Source organism: Kryptolebias marmoratus, linkage group LG12 (assembly GCF_001649575.2).
Source record: "Kryptolebias marmoratus isolate JLee-2015 linkage group LG12, ASM164957v2, whole genome shotgun sequence".
Lineage (NCBI taxonomy): Eukaryota > Metazoa > Chordata > Actinopteri > Cyprinodontiformes > Rivulidae > Kryptolebias > Kryptolebias marmoratus.
Window position 1 is genome coordinate 8278434 of NC_051441.1, and position 16676 is coordinate 8295109.

General features: G+C 36.4%; 2 protein-coding genes across 4 annotated transcripts in view; both read right to left on the reverse strand.

The window, feature by feature from the left end:
- Window positions 1–179: 179 nt before the first annotated feature.
- Window positions 180–13067, reverse strand: LOC108241248. Of its 2 annotated transcripts, XM_017425269.3 has the most exons (14): window positions 9547–13065; window positions 4908–8598; window positions 4630–4739; window positions 4379–4507; window positions 4250–4289; window positions 4052–4105; window positions 3838–3925; window positions 3448–3519; window positions 3282–3347; window positions 2851–2907; window positions 2692–2748; window positions 2043–2132; window positions 1677–1770; window positions 180–1560 (listed from the first exon to the last, which is right to left on the reverse strand). In XM_017425269.3, the coding sequence occupies exons 2-14, from the start codon at window positions 4969–4971 to the stop codon at window positions 1516–1518; spliced, it is 966 nt and encodes a 321-aa protein (XP_017280758.1). In that variant the 5' UTR covers window positions 4972–8598; window positions 9547–13065; the 3' UTR covers window positions 180–1515. The 2 variants fall into 2 exon arrangements, with proteins under 2 accessions (XP_017280758.1, XP_017280757.1); XM_017425268.3 differs by having other exon boundaries at window positions 4630–8598; window positions 9547–13067.
- A 771-nt stretch (window positions 13068–13838) lies between these two features.
- The window catches only part of ppap2d (phosphatidic acid phosphatase type 2D), a 16909-nt gene continuing 14071 nt past the window's right edge, over window positions 13839–16676 (reverse strand). For both annotated transcript variants that reach the window (XM_025007850.1, XM_017425388.3), the window contains exons 5-6: window positions 15820–15996; window positions 13839–15625 (exon numbers count right to left, since the gene is read on the reverse strand). In XM_025007850.1, the coding sequence (XP_024863618.1) occupies window positions 15521–15625; window positions 15820–15996 (282 nt within the window). In that variant the 3' untranslated portion in view covers window positions 13839–15520. The remainder of the gene's footprint in view (window positions 15626–15819; window positions 15997–16676) is intronic.

The following is a 16676-nucleotide window of genomic DNA, read 5'->3' on the forward strand; positions in this document are numbered from 1 at the left end:
TCAGCATGAACTCCTATGTGTTTGTGTATTACTGTAATTACTACCATACATCAAGCCACGGGAGCAACCAATCTGTAACACGTAGCATTTAACACTTGAAAGACCAAGTGATGTGGAATGCACTTAAAGTCCTTTATTAGTTAGGTCAAAGCAGCATACAGTATGAGCACGCAGCGATCAACTCGAACCCACTCCCTGATTGCAGAGGGGCCACACAATAGTCAATCAGCTGTACAGTAAGGGGGCATTGATTTGTTCAAACAAAATAACTTTTATTTCCTCCTACAGTGACTGATGAGAGAAATTCGGAGTTCAAAAAGGGATCGGTCTGGGATCCTTTTACAATCTGGAAAAATACATAATAATTGCATTTGCATTACTCAATAAAATTAATAGATTCTGAACCAATACAGCCCACGATGCTCAGAGCTTCCTGACTCATGACTGTTTACTGCCTCCTTGTGGTTCGAGTGTGGGACTCAGTGTGAACGAGCAGGAAGCTCTAAAGCAGAGTAAATTTATTTCAGCTCAGAAAAGCAACCCAATATCTGTAAGATACTGCATTAAAACCCATTAAAAAATATAAATTGAAATAAACATTGTTAATATTTTGTAATAAAACATACAGTTGTAAAAAGTTTTTTTAAAAACAAAAACAAAAAGAGAGTTAATACAGAATAAACATGACTTAAAGAAAACCTAAACCTAAAACACCCCCAAAAGAATGAATTAAAAACATATATAATTTAGCAGATTAAAAAAAACAAAAACATATTTTGCTTGAATATAATAACAAAGTAAAGGCAGAGATTATTGATTATAAGCAACACAAAAAGCAAAAATGAGAAATAAAATTTGTAAATTTTAAAACAGACATAGCCTATATACAATAAAATTTGTTCTTTTTTATATAAGATATAGTAAAGAACAATTTATAACTTCTCTTTAGTTTGAGAAAATATATGTATGTATATATGTATGTTTTTTTATATTATAATGGTTATCACTTTAGGTTCTCTAACAGCCAATATGTGCTACATGTTCTGACATGTCTTTGGTTCACCCATTCTTTGGTCAAGCTCAGCATTTTAAATGATAATCAAAAATATATATATCCTGTTTAAAATTTAAATGGTTAAATGTGACCAGTCTTTGCTGTTCCAGCTGTAAGACTTGACTGTATGACATTTAGCTGTAATGTTCGATTATCTGACTGTTTATCTAAATATTATGTTCACGTTTATCTTAAAGTAGACATTATTACTGATAATATTCTGTATTTTTAATTAAACTTTCTCATTCGTGTATCACCTCATCTAAATTTATTTTTTTCCTGATCTTTTTTTTAAATTATTCAAATGTTAAAAATACCTTTTTATGGGTAGAAAAGTGGTTATTTTAACAAAAAAAAAACTGAACTTGATCCATATGTCAGCTAATGTATCACATTGTGACTGTAATTATTTATTATTATTATTATTATTATTATTATTATTATTATTATTATTATTATTATTATGTTATTGGTTCTTCTTTGTGTCCTGACTCCACGTCGATATTCTGCAACAAGCAAACAAATAAATTAACCAATTAAAAGAGAGAGAGAGACAAAAGTCAAACATGTAAACATGAAAGTATAGATTAAAAAAATGTAGATTGTTTTTTTTTCTACTTACCGGTGCACTCGAGCACCTGCTCACGTAGCCGAAGCCAGCCTTGTTCACCAAGGCTTCAGCTTCATTTGTCACGTCCAAACCTCTATCGGCAGCTCTGGAGGCAAAAACAAGGAGGAACTGAGACATGAAAAGCTGCACAATAACAGCAAGGCTTAGTTTGTGTTTACTTTCTGAAGAAAACGAGTTCTGAGGTTTAGAATCCTCCTTGCTAGGGGGAAGTGTACATAAAGTTACCCTGGAGAAATGTTAACAGAAGGAGGGTCAAATCAAAAGCGATGTGAAGGAAACTGAAAATTGGAAAGTGACTTAGATTTCTCCTTTGTAACACGTATGAATGAGTTGTGATATGACAAGTGGCAGTCTCACGGCTGGTCTGAGAGCAGTAGTTGTCTTTCAGTCTCGCTGTCCTCAGCCTTTAGATGTCCTGCAGTTTGTCCACCGTCTGCATCCCTGCTCCTGGAGGACAAGTCCGTGGTTGTTAGTTATCAGAAAGGTGAGAACAGCAGGTCAGTTAAGGAAACTCACAGAAGGTTATGTTGCATTTCATTTAAATTTTTCATCTCACAGTTTCATATTTTTTTAAAATTTTATTTTACTTTACAAACCATAAACTTATTTATCACCATATTTATTTACCGACACAGACTACAGCGGTCAATCATGTGACTCAAGCTTCCACGTGTTTTTCAGTGGATTCAACCGAGTGCTTTGTTTACACTGAGTGTGAACCCGCATTTCAGAATTACATTCAATATATCTAGTAGATTACTAGAGTAAACTGCACCATTTGATATAGGATGCACATTTTATGTTTGAGCAGCTTTAATGCTTTATCTTGGGTGTAAATGAAGGTGTAAACACACAATCACCTTTAAAAGGGAATCTTTTGTTCATGCTCTTAAAAGTTTGATTAGATAAACTTAAAAATATAAACCAAACAATTGGCCACACTGGTTTTCTCTGCTATTAAAAAAAACCACTACAAATATCTCCTTGGTCAAAAATACAGACATACCTGATCATATTTCTTGTTTTAGTGCCATTTTCTCCTCCTGGATCATCCCTTTGGTTCCTGAAGCAAATGTACAAAGTAGTCATTTTAAGATAAATGGTAACCGAAACAACAAAAGAAAAATAGACAATAAAGAAAGTAGTTTTGCTTCTGAAAGTGTACCTGTGCATTGGTCTGTGATTGGAGTGACTGGTGATGTTGGGGGTTCCTGTGTTTCTGCTGCAAAACAAACATTAAGTAAGAAATGCATACAGCTCCTTCACTACCTGCACAGGCGAATTGCTGAGCAGTTGCACTAAATCTTAAAAGGAAAGTGGAGGACAAACTAAAAAAAAAAGAAAAGAAAATTATCACTTTAGATTAAGCTGAGTTTTCCAGAGTTTCAGTCTAGACTGAAAGTATGAGGAGTCTTGACATTATCTGTTGAATCAATACTTTGGAGACAAAGGTGGCTTTTAGCAGATTAAAGTCTAGACTGCATTTTATTAATAAATGCACACTCATACACACACACACACACACACACACACACAAAGTTAAGAAAGAGGCTCAGGGTGGATAAAGATTCACAACTATTAAAGTGTGGATCTAACCTGCAAACAGTTTCCAGTATGTCGTCAGGATCATTTTCACCACTTTGACTCAAATAATTTCCATTCCTGTAATATCAAAGATAATATAAGAATTTGATTTATTCATTTATTTATTTGTTTACCTTCACTGACCTCTTCTGAAAGTAGTTTTTGACCGTCGGCTCACCTGATGTTACCGTTGGATTGACTTTCTAAATCTCTTGTTCTGACCAGCTGGAATCCATTTCCATCTTGGCTTCTTAAAGGGAAAAAAAATACATTTACATTTTAGACAATCATAAAATAAATTATGTTAAGATAAAGTTCACTTACAAATGACTACTCTATTAAGAATATCACAATTATATAAAACTCTAATTACCCTTTGACTACTTGCAACATTTACTGGCAGAATGTTTTTATGTGTGTTTAAACAAAAAAGTTGAGTTAAAACACATATATATATATATATATATATATATACATACATACATACATACAAACAATCAACAAAATGTCTGAGCCCATGAAAAAGCAGTGGAGAAGTAAATGAGGAAGTCGAAACAGCTGGACTTACTTTTGTTCTTTTTTCCATTGAACATACCAGCCAACGAGTGTAAATACCACAATGCCAATGCCAATACAGATGATCAGAGCTGTTTTTACTGGATGACAAACAAAATATTTTATTGTCAAACATTAATTTTACTGTTCACTTTATTCTAATTCATTTACTGTAATAACTAAAGCAATGAAAAATCTCTGCTTGAACAAAAGTCACTTTCACTCACGTTTGGAGTCATGATCAGGATCAGGATCAGGTTTAGGATTAGGATCAGTATTCTCTGTTTAAAATGAAAAAAAGTAGAAAAATGAATATACTATGTATATATAATATAACTTTATGTATATGTAATATATATTTAAATATAATTACAATTAAATACATAATTAAAACAATTACAGGTTGTTGGGTTTTTTTGCCTCACCAATAGCTTTTAAATACAGACAGCGCTCCTCAATAAAGTCCTATAAAACAAAAATAAAGTTTTTTGGAGATGCAATATATATTTCACATTTATAATTAAGACCTGAGCTGATTCACATTAAATACTCACATTAGTAATGATGCATTTCACTGTGAGGTCTCGACAGCTTTTTGTAGTGACTGAATGGTTGTCTATTTCCTCTACTTCCAACAAACGGCCAAAAGTCTTTTTGCCAGAAGAAACATAGGCAATCAAGGTCTATAACAGATGATGAAAATGGTGTTAACTTTTATTTAACTTTTGATTTTATTTAATTTCCCCTTCCAATTTTAATTTGTAAAATGTGAGCCACTACAGAGTTGAAATACAAACCAAAATACCTTATTGCTGTCATGGATAAACACCTCACTTCCCACAGGACACCCATGACTGAATCTGTATCCATCAGCTTTGAGTATGTCGTTGCAAGTTATGTTTATCAAATTGCAACCTGTAAGAAACCCAAAATAAAAAAAAAACAATACGATCCTGATACAACAACAGAAAGCACGCCAAAACAAATACAGGAAGTAAAAGTTTTTCTCAACTTTCCTCCAACATTCCATTAAATGAATGAAAAACAATGTAGAACTAGATATCATAATGTTTCATGTCTTACCAGATGTTTGTCCAAAGCATGATGATATAAAAACAAAGACAATAAGTCCTATTTTGAAATTCATTTTTGCTAAGCTTAGCTCTACCGTTTCAAAAAACAAGGAAGTGCCAAGTTTTTTTTTTTCTTCTTCTTCTTCTTCTTCTTGTCGGGTTTTTTGGCGGTTGGCAAAAAACTTTTCGTAGCATTACCGCCACTTACTGGTCTGGAGTGTAGTTCATGATGGTCTAAACAACTATCTTCATCTATAAATATTCTACTATAATTCTATCTATATTTTCACCTTCCCCCTTGACTCTTACGTACTTGTGCTCCTCTTTGATTATCATATCTATATTCTCACACCCTCACTATAATTAAATTCTGTGAAATAATTTAGTTTTTTTAAGATATCTAATAATTATTTGTATTTGTTTACTCCCTAAATTGCCAAGTTTTTTTTTTATTCTTGTGTTTATTTAAGGTGAGCAAACCACCTTCAAGGGCCATTACTGCCACCTTATTCTGAATACTGTATCTGCACTTTCCCACATATCTATAATAACAATTCCCCAATAGAGACTTGTATAAATTAAAACTGCATTTTTATTGTTGATTAGGCATTGTAATCATAAGCTCTGATTGAGCTCTTATTATCTGTGTGTATCTGTGTGTTTAGTATCCAGTGAAGCAGTTGTTAAAGAGCTGCTTATTTCTCTACCGGTCCTGTCGTTTTACACACCAGACACAAGGGGAGGCCGTTGTCATGTGGGCCATGAGGCACGTTGTCCTATGAACGCTCATACCTTTCTATCAGTATGAGGTCTGAATGGAGTCAGAATACTTTCTCTCACGGAGGAAAATAAATTTGAAACAATAAGAAATAAACTTGTGTTACTGCCTTTACATTGCATATATTCTACTAAGGACAGTTTGTGGAAGATGGCACTACTCCTAATATATTGTAATCACAAGAAAATAGACACGTCTTAGCCCTCGTAGAGGCCCCTGCCATTATTCTTTCACTCAATCAGAGACACACACATAACCACACAGTGAAAAGACAAAACAGAAGTTGTCATGGTCCAGCACACATCATTTCAACTGCATCTTCTCTGGTCCACCGAGAAAAGACAGAACATAGTCTGTGTTACTCAATGCGGGCCCTTTATTGTCTCCTCAACGCTGTCTACTTCTTCTGTGTCTCTGTCCTCCCCACTTTCTCTTTTACACTCCTTTGTCTGACTAACATGAAAATAATCCTTCAGCAGAGTAAAGCAAAAGTGTGTATCTTAAAATATAATCAAATATCTAACTCACATGAGCTTAAATAAGAGTAATAAAGAAATCCTCCAGTCACAGAGATTTACATTTTAACAATTAGAATGATTTGTGATCATTTATTAATATCAACCTACATAAACACAAAGTAAAACATGTAAACCTTCTAAATAAAGAAATCAACATACACACTGAAGCACACACACAAACATATTTGCTGATATTTGATATCTTGACAGCAGAAGGAATGAATGAATTGTTTAACCAGTTTATTTTGGCATTCTAAATCTCTTGCCCGATGGCAAAACATCAAACTCAGAATACCTTCAAAGCTCATGCACAAACAAAGAAGTAAAGACAAAGGAAATCCTGGAAACACATTTTAAGTCATGCATGTTACAAATTTCTCACTGATGAATTTCTGAGTCTGAAATTTGAATTTCAAGTAGTCTAAACAGAACTATTAGGACAGATAAGTACAATTCTGCTACTACTGGTGTTGAGCTTGTAATTTGCTGCATATGAATATCCCTAATTCAAAAAACAAATTAGCCGTAAAAACATTGCAATCTTGAAACAACGTAAGTATTTCTTGTCATGTCATGAAATTGGTTGTTGATAAACATCACAGGTCCTTGAGTAGAAGGCAACTGGACTTCAGTTTTTGTTTCTTGGAGATGTTTCAGCTCACATGTGAAGATCTACTAGGACTATTTCAATTCAGCAGCCTTTCAAAGGACAAGTAAAACATCTACAGGGAGCAGAGAAGACCAGTTACCTTCCAAATAAAGCATTATGGAGCTTGCCATTCCATGTTTATCTACACCAAGACAACCATCTCTTTCCTTCACTGCTCTCCAGTCAATCTGTCATTCTTTGTCTATGCATTGTACAGTTTTATCACTGTTTTACAAGACTTGTATCAACAGGAAAGAGGTCTATTAAACTCCTGAAAGTTTGCAATGCTCTGTTTTTAAAGCAGCTGAAGTTTGCCAGTTGTGGTGTGAAGGCTGAAGGTAAGAAGCATCCAAGAAATCCTGAGTATGTTTTAAAATAGGATTGCTGGCTGCTTGGATTGAGTTGGCAAACTTTCATAGCTGCTTTACAATACACATGAGTGAAAGTAAAACACAAGAAAAAAAATGGAATGACTGCTTGAGAAAATAGTATCATTTTCACACCCTGACTGGGAGTACATTTATTTTGTTCTGCAGAGATCACTGAATTTTTCCACATCATGCATTAGAGCCAAGATGTACTCCTTTTTTAAAATTTCTTTGACTTTAAGCTCAGAAGTGACAGAATAGTGATTCAGATGAGCACTCAGTCAGCTGGACCACTTTCAAGGGAAACAGGCAAGACGTTTTTGTCATTCTGAGCACAACACCAAAGGAGTTTGGTGAAAGACAAATTGTGCTGGAATTCTTATAGAGCTTTGGTTTGACCAGTTCAGTCAGTATAAAACCTATTACCACTAGAACCACTCAGTGTTACAAATTTTATATCACAAAAAGACTTATGCACCCTCCAAGCATGAAAAGCAAGCCAATACAAACACACAAATTTACATATTTCTATAAATGCAAAGACTTTTCTACAGGAATAAAATTATTTGTCTTACTCACAGCATAATATGTACAGAAACATGATATATAGTCACTTTAAGAGGTTTTGCAAAACAGTAATTGTACAGCAAATTATTAAAATAGACAAATTGGATCTTTTTTATGAGTCCCAAAGTGGAGCTATCATGAAAATATAGGAAATGTACACTGCAATCCATCTACATTTTTCAGTAGTTCACACATATTGAAGCCCCCTGCTTGTTTGGCCAAATCTCCCCTTTAAACCACAGCCTCCACTTTTCTAAAGTTTGGTTCATCTGAGCACAGCAATCTGATCCTGCTGAGAGATCCTGTAAAAGAAAGCAACTGAAACAATGTAATCAAAAACATCCATGATCCAAACCAGTCTGTGGGGGAAAAAAACTAATAAGCATTCTTTTATAAAACTTTGGTGCTGCTTCAATAAATTTTACCATGCAATTGTATCCCAGCAGTTTCTGCTCACATGCTAGTGAGGTGCATGTTGGGCAACTTGGAAGGCCTTTTTTACTATAATCTGTTTTACAGCACAATCTCCTGAGAGGGATCTCTGTCAGAAAACAAACCTCTCAGTTTGAACCAAGGCCCCCAATTCAACTTCTGCTTGTACATTTTACTCTCCTCTGGTTTTTCTCCCACTTCATTCCACCTCTTCCTGCTTTCTCTATTCCTTGCCTTTTTCCCCGTGTACTTCTTCTTTTTAGTCTCCTTGTTTTTCCCTCCTGTGATTTGCTGAAGTCTCATTCTATAGTCAGGCAAACCCAGGGCCAGCGTGTCTTGTTACAGCAATCCCAGCTCTCTGATAAAGCTGTCCATTGTGAGGGATAATCCTACAGAGACAATCAAGCTTTTAAAAATATATCCTGCCTTCTGATATTTCGGCAGCCTCACACATTTAAAAAGCATGTTTGAGGGTACATAAAAGCACGCAATTCTATTCACAAACACCTGTTCAGGTACGCAAACAAGTACATTTGCAAGCTCTGACATGTGCCAAACATTTAATAGGCTTCTGAGAAAGTATGTAGACGCTACAGTTCAAAATACCAATATGATTGATTTTGTTTATGAGCTGTGCATGCTTCGTGAAAATCTTTTCTCTGTTTTGCAAAGGAATTTCTATAACAGGACTTTCAGGGTACAAGAGTTCATTGCTCTAGGGAACTGGAGCAGTCATTTGTGAGTGTCAGGTAAGTATGTCATAACATTGTCATGTTTTCTTAAGGTAGCCCTGCTATTCACACTTGACTGATTCCTATTTTAAATAAACAGAATTTCATATTATTCAGTGCAGCAAATCAGTGGGACGATTGCCTGGAAAACTGGCCAGAAAAGAAAGTAAAAAAGGCAGTGTTGCAGCTTGCGAAAGGCAACGTTCCTTTTAACACATTTTTCAATAAAACCAGTGTTATTAGGTCATTTTCACAGCAGTCATTTTTGATGTGCAATGGCATAGAAAACACAGGTGAACTTGTAAACGTTTTCAATGGAAGTGACCATTTTAAGTGTTAGTGGGACTTCCAAATTCAGTGGAGCTGTTAATAGGGTTATTAGTTCCACTTGTGATTATTCTGTTGGTAAAAGTCAAAATATCACCCTTGTACAAGACTCTAATTTGCGCTGTCGATTAGCTAAGTTCAGCCACCTCATTTTTTATTTTATTTGATTTTTTTTTATTAACATTCTTGCCAGTTCTGCCCAGCTGTTGTGTGTCTAGACAGATGGTTCTGTGGTTTCTGTACTGGTGTTCTTTCAATTTTACTGCTATCAGTCCTTACCTTCAACAGGTTTTGCTTCCTGACTTTTTCCACTGCCGTCATTATCTGTAAACAAAACCAATGAAGGGGAAACATAATTAAAGGGCAGAGGCAAAGAGCAGAACTGTACTGCCCACTTAACATTGTTGTCCAAATACAGCCCCATGACATCATGTCTTTACTGCTTGAAAAACAAACAAGATAGACACATAATACAAAAGAAAAGGATGAGGAGATTTCATAATGAGGAATTAGTGTTGTTAAATGTAATACCTTCTGTACTTAAAGTCCCCAATTTACCAATTATACACAGGTTTCCGTGGTATGTGATGTTAATCAACCATTATTACACAAATCAATTACTCATTCATAACAAGAAATTAGAGGAATATTGTGAGTTACCTGCTGTGTGGAGGCTCATTAAACTGCAGGCAATAAGCTATCATCACACTTACATGCTCATTAAATAGGTGAAAACATGTACAGTATGTATTCACACTGGAGCGCAAAGAAGCCTTTATTATAAACATTCAGTTTTGATGGGTCCCAACAATTATCATAAGCTGTCTGTGTAAATGTCACATTTGTGATACTTTGCTATCTCAGGTTTTAAAATGTAATTAATATTTTTGACATAATTCCAAATAATAAATGTAGTCCTAGAATGTGGTCCTGACCCCAACTTTGACCACTGTTGAACACAATGTTAAAAACAGCCACTTTTTTTTAGACACACCTCTTACAAAACCTGCCTTTTAGGTCTAACAGGGAATCAGTGTGTACAGGCCCATTTTTAAGCAGTAGAAGTGATAAATGGGCTGAGTGACATGTCACTGTTATATTACCACCACATGTGAAAGTGTGTTGCAAGAGCTTTAGTTGTTGACCTTGGATCTTCCTCTCACATTTTCACTGCAATTCGGGCAGAGACGTCACAAGTTCTGGCTCACATTTTTATTCTAATACTGGTATTCTTGTTTTTGCATTGCAGATATAATTTACAGTCTAAGGTGTCTGGCTTGAAGTTTTATCTCAGTTTATATTACACATCTCTCATTGTTTTAACTGCACAACAACAAAAATTGGTTCTGTGTCTTAACTATCATCTCTTGTTTGGTTTCTGAGAAGAAGGCTTGTTTTATTGAAGAATCTTAAGTCAAAGTCCAACACACTTGTTACCATTATGAGTCACAGCTTTTCCTGTCAGTTTTATAGCTCCTGGAAGGTGTGTTTCAATGTGTTTACTTCTGGTTTGTTTATGGTTTAGAGGGAGAAGAAGAGCAAGCTCACTGGCTGAGAACATCATACAATAAAAACAGATAACTAAGTTCACCCTGCCTTAAACCGTTTAACGTAACACTAAAATAAACACGTTGTGGTGTTGTGTCTTATCAGATAACATTTGCTCTTGTATCACCCCATCCAAACATCATTCCTCCTCTTCTAAAGAAAATAATACCAAGATAATTTTTTAATATTAATTTATCCATTAAGGAAATCTTTTGTTCTGAGTGATTCGTTGTTTATCAGCTGTGTTAGTTGGGCTGATATTGTGTTAACTTGTTAGTCTGTTTGTGTTTGTGTTTGTGCCAGATGGGAAAATGTGCTCTCGATGACACCAAACGAACCAGAAACTCCCACAGAGGAAGTTTGTGGGATTGTGGTAGATGTTTATGTCAATCCATGGACAAATTTTGTAAACAGGATGGTATCCCAAAAGTACTAGACGCAGTCACAAATTGTGGATCCAAATGATGATGGAGTTATGGATGGGTGAATGGCAGCTTCCAACTATCTCACATTCTTTTCATAAGTTGAATGTTTTTATAATTTACCACATTGGTATTAATATCTCATGTGTGTTCTAGACAACACTATTTTGTAATGTTTGCACCAGAGAAAAGTTTGGGCATACCTAACAGTTTGTTTCCAGAAGTTTAGAATAAATGATTGTGTCCAAACTTTAGCCTGTCTTTTGTGTGATAAAGGAACAGGTGATTTTTCTGTTGAGTAACTGCATGCAAATGTCTGCCTAAGTTCCCACTTTAATCACCTGTCAGTTCTTTGTGGGTCTGTTTTGGCTGTGATTTTTTTAGTTTACCCATTGAGTCCACACATCCTAATCCCCAAAAATTAGAGAGAAGAACAAGAAGTGAAGAAAACACAACTTCCTTTCAGCAAAAATCATACTTCATAAATTCAGTTTAGGACACAATGTGCCCACATGCAGTCCTAATGGCTACAGTTAGTGCTCTTTATGACTGTCATTACTATAGCAGATTTAAAAATATGCAAAGCAGCAAGGCAGGGGGAGCAGCCTGAACTTGAGCATGCTAAAGAAGCCATTAATCCTTCTTAATTCTATTAAGAATTGGACTATAGCTGGAAAAGTGGCAGGCACAGTTCCAGTGACTAAATCTGCAGTGCCTTGAAGACACAAAGTAAAAAGCTCTTACTTTATTGGGAATATATGAAGGCAAATGTTTTCCCACTTTAGATAAATATAATAAATCTATTTGCAGCATGTATTAGGATTTGCAGCAAACAAAGAGTTGTTGTATTTTTTGAGGAATGAGGAAAAAGCATCTTTTTTTCTATGTTGAAAGATCTTTTCATCACTTCAGTCAGAAGCAAGGTTTGGGAACAGGAATTTAGATGTTCTGCAAATTCCCCAATGATGTTATCATAGTCAGACAAAAAGATAGGTATTATTCAGGTGCCCTTTCTTTCATCAGATTTAAAGATGTGGAGGGAAACTACGTGCCTTTTGCAGCAGACTTATCTGTGTTGACTGGTATCAGCAGTAGCATCTGAGCTGTGATTTCTGCATCTGTACAGCTTCACAAAGTTATAATCCTATCAAAAAAATTCTCTAGAGTTAATGTATAAGGAAGAAAGAAAGAGTGACTTTAATTATTTTCAACAGTGAAGCGTGCAGAAACAAATGGCTTTCACCTGTTGAGATTAGAGTTCAAATAACTCCCCCCTGTCCAAAATGACCAGAGTGCAGGGCCACTGCTCGCTCTGTGTGCACAATCACAGCAGAGTAAATACCGAGGCCCTTCTGACTCGACCTCAGTAATCTAAACATGGAGAATCTGCCCCTGCTTGTTGACTTCTCATTCATTTTCACCCGGGCCGCAGAGTTAGTGGGGAGTACGCCAGTCACAGGGTAAACGAGATGTTTGACAAGGTGTGTAAGCTGCGAGCAGTGAAGCTTTCACCTCACTCATCTCATTCACACACACCTAAATACAAACAATAACAAGTAGAGAGGCGGACACAGAAAGACAGGAACCTGTCACACAAGCATGGGCACATATACAGGAATGAAATGTGTCTCCTTAGTTACAATAACACGAAAGAAAACAAAACTATGATTAAATTACTTCTCATTTTGACACCCAATACCCCACACCCATCACATTCACTCTCACTAATCTACCCACTCCCATCTGTTCTGCCAACTGCTCCAGGACCCTTTCCCTTACTGGACCACTTTTCCTGCCTTAGTTTACAGTTACACACACAGTCATTACCAAAGCCTCCTTCCTTCTTTTTTTTTTTTTTTTGCTCTCTTTGTCTGATCTGGACTGCTTTTTTACTCTCCCCCTTTAAGCCTGGAAGTGGACTGGAGAGAGGGGAAAGAAAAAAAAAAAGGACAAAGAAAATGTCTCAGAAGTCCCAACCTGTATCAGGCTAAACATCTCCATGGTAGCAGGACCCCCTGAAACAGCCACTCATGCTCCACTGCACTTGAAAAGAAGTGCAGAAAAACAGCAGAGTGAGGAAGAGTGTGAAGGAAGGAGAGAGAGCTCCAATATAAGAAACTCAATGAATGCTGGAGAACAACTCATGTTCAAACCACTTATCGTTGCAGTTTTGGGGTTTTTGTTTTGGGAACAAAAACAGCACTGAAGTGCAAGAATTTGGTAAAAAACAGAAATGAAAATAAAATGCACAGGGGCTTAAAAAACATGTCAGCATTTTAGAAAATGTTTTATAGTTGTTTTTTTCCCCCCAAGTCATTTGTGTTTTACGTAACGTTTATGTGATGTGGTTTACGATGTTGCAATAAAAACATTGTTCCTGTTTTATTGATATTTCTGAAATATTTATTTCATTTTTATTTGTGAAATGTTGTGATTTCTGTTTTTAAGATTATTTTGTTTCTGTAGTTGTGATTTTGTTTTCGAGTTTTGTCTTATATTGGGGTCTTTGCGCCTCATGGCTAATTTACCAGATGTGGGCATGAGAGACTGTATATTACCTTTATTATTTTTACTCACAGCAATCTTAAAGGACACATGAAGTCAAAAACATTCAACATTCACTTTAATGGTTTGGTTGTTTGAGTACAGTGGTTATTTCTGCCGTTGTGGCATTCACAGACAAAGCAAATAATTACTGGAAACACAAAAAATATAGCTTTCTGATAATATCTGTGGCTCAGTCTAGTTGTTACAACAGGTACAAAAGCATCGCTCTGCACCTATAAACACACTAACACAAACATGTAAAATATGTCCAAGATTTTGAACTAATACTTTTAAAATTCTGTGTGGTTCATATAACTATTTACATAGAGTTTGAAAAATTATACTTTCAAGAAAAAATACAATGTATGAGTCTGAAATTAACAAAAAATAAACACTGATTATTCAACTGTGATAATATATAATATTGATTAAAATTAGAAAGTTCCATTGTCTACGTTCAAGTGCTATTATTTACGATGCACAGGAGGGCGGCTGGGTTGCAGTCAAACATCTCCTGCCTTAGTGGCATAAATCAAGGTGCAGCTCAGAGATTGGAGTCCAGGGGCAAAAGTCAGAGGTTACGAAAATTCAGTCAAACCTCCACCTCTGAGAAAAGTGGTTAGTACAGAAAAATGGAAGAGAGGAAGAAGGGAAATTACCAGGTCAGATTCCTTCCACTCACTACCTCGGTTACTCAAAAGAAAATGATAACATTGTACTACAGCACAAACACTGATTTTTTTTTTCTGCTTACACACAGGTCATAGTCAAAGCAATGCAGGGCAGTCTGATTAGAAGAGAGGCTCTGGAGGTAAAGACTGTTAAAAGCTGCAGCAAGCGTTCGTTGTTCTGTTGATTTCTTTACAGCCGAGGTGTTCCGGGTTCAGTTCACAGCTGCTGGTCGATGTTTTCCAAACTGACCAGGGGATCACAAAGAAAGAGGAGGCTGGCTTTTTCCTCATTTATCACCTAAAACCAAAGAGTGATGTGCTCTGAAAGCTAAACCAAATGCCTCCACACCAGGGGGAAACTTTCAACATTAGCAGCTTATAAAAATCATCTTGGAAGTAATGTTGTTGTTTTTTTAAATTCCTTATAAAAAATATATATATCTGAAACATTACTCTGTAGTTCTTTTCACTGGGCATGTTTTCTGCATGTGCTTTCTGAATTTCACATGTGTAAATATTAGAGATGTCCCGAGCTGATCACCAGTATCGAGCTGAAGTACTGATCAATTACAGAACAGCAGTAAAGCAGAAAGGATGACAGATCAGGGCACTGAATTTATTGCTCTGGGTGATCAACCCATGATTGTGGTAGAGAAAATAGGTATTTGTTGTGTTTTGGAGCTGTTAGTACTAGTATGTCCTATCCTTCCAACACTATATAGACACAGTGCTACTCAAGCAGTATAAAAAAAGTCACTTTAATGTACTTATAATAAGTAATCTGCAAGTCTATGCTATAGTAAAATCCAAAATGCAAGTACTAAATTAAGACAGATTAGTATCGATTTTGATCGGGACATCCCTAATGAATATATTAAATTAATGCAGGCCAGCATGTGCATCAGTGTGCCAGAATGTGTAAGCATGTTTTCGATTGTACTTCTTTATCAAATTCTTCTTCAACTGATTCCCTTTCTTATATACTAAAGTTTCTCTGCAACCCCACATTGTATTGCAGTCCATCTTTTCTTTTTTTCTGATTTGTGAAATGATTGGTTGCACCCGCTAGCAGACAGTTTGCTGACTGGACAGTGGACTCTCCAGAGACGTGCTCGTGGGAGACAGGTCTGGACGGGTGTAGGGCTTAAACATGGAGGAGATGTAAAAAGCCTGCAGGCACAGACACAAGACTTGTCAGGAAAGATACACAGACCACACATGCTGTCAGTCATTCACTGTTTATAAACACCAAGAGTGAGCAGACTGAGAAAAACTGAAGGAAAGACCCTATTGTTTAAGTTAACAAATCCTGTAAAGACGAGGATAACTATTATTTACAACTATTTAGATAATTTTTAACATACCACCCAATATGCAGTTAGTCCTCCTTGGATGAAGCCAGTGAGGACATCAGTGGGGTGGTGACGGTATTCGGAGATGCGGCTCAGGCCGGTGTAGATGGCGAGCATCACTAGGAAGAACTGCACTAGTGGGCGCACTAACCGAGCTCCTCGCCACGATAGCCTCGCCTGCAGGTAGAACTGAGAAAATGAAAACAAATATTAGCATTCTGTGCACAATCTATTAATGTATGCATGGAGATGCTTGTGTGTTAAAGTATGCCCCACAAACATAAAGTTGTCATTACGTTTAATGACTAAAGTTCAGTAAACTCAGGCACTTTAAATGAAATATGTGCATCCATTCAATCTGGACCCAGAAGGAAATGAGATACTTGATATGATTACATAAACGTTGTCACGCCTTTTTTTGTTCATCTTAAAACACCACATCAAGAGTTTGAGCCTAAAATTAAAATTAGTGGTTTTAAACAAATGAAGTCACAGAGCAATTCCGATGCTGATTAAGGCATAGTTTTCCGAGGTGGTTGGAGGTCTGTCTGGGCTCACGAGCCAGTGGGAAGAACATGGCCTACATTCCTGTGGGAAAGCTGACTCTCACCAGGTTTATCTCCTATCTGAGCAGCGAGCAGGTGTTGCTCCTCCTGCTTCACACACTAGCAGCTGGCTACGATCCGGGTGGCATGTACCTACAGGTCTGACACATTCTCCCCATGTTGTCTACAGAGCTATTGAGACATTAGCTCGTAGCAAGTGTATGTGCAAAGCTGTTTGTGCATGGACAGGGTGTGTGTGTGTGTGTGTGTGTGTGTGTGTGTGTGTGTGTGGTGTGTGTGTGTGTGTGTGGGGGGGGGGGGGGG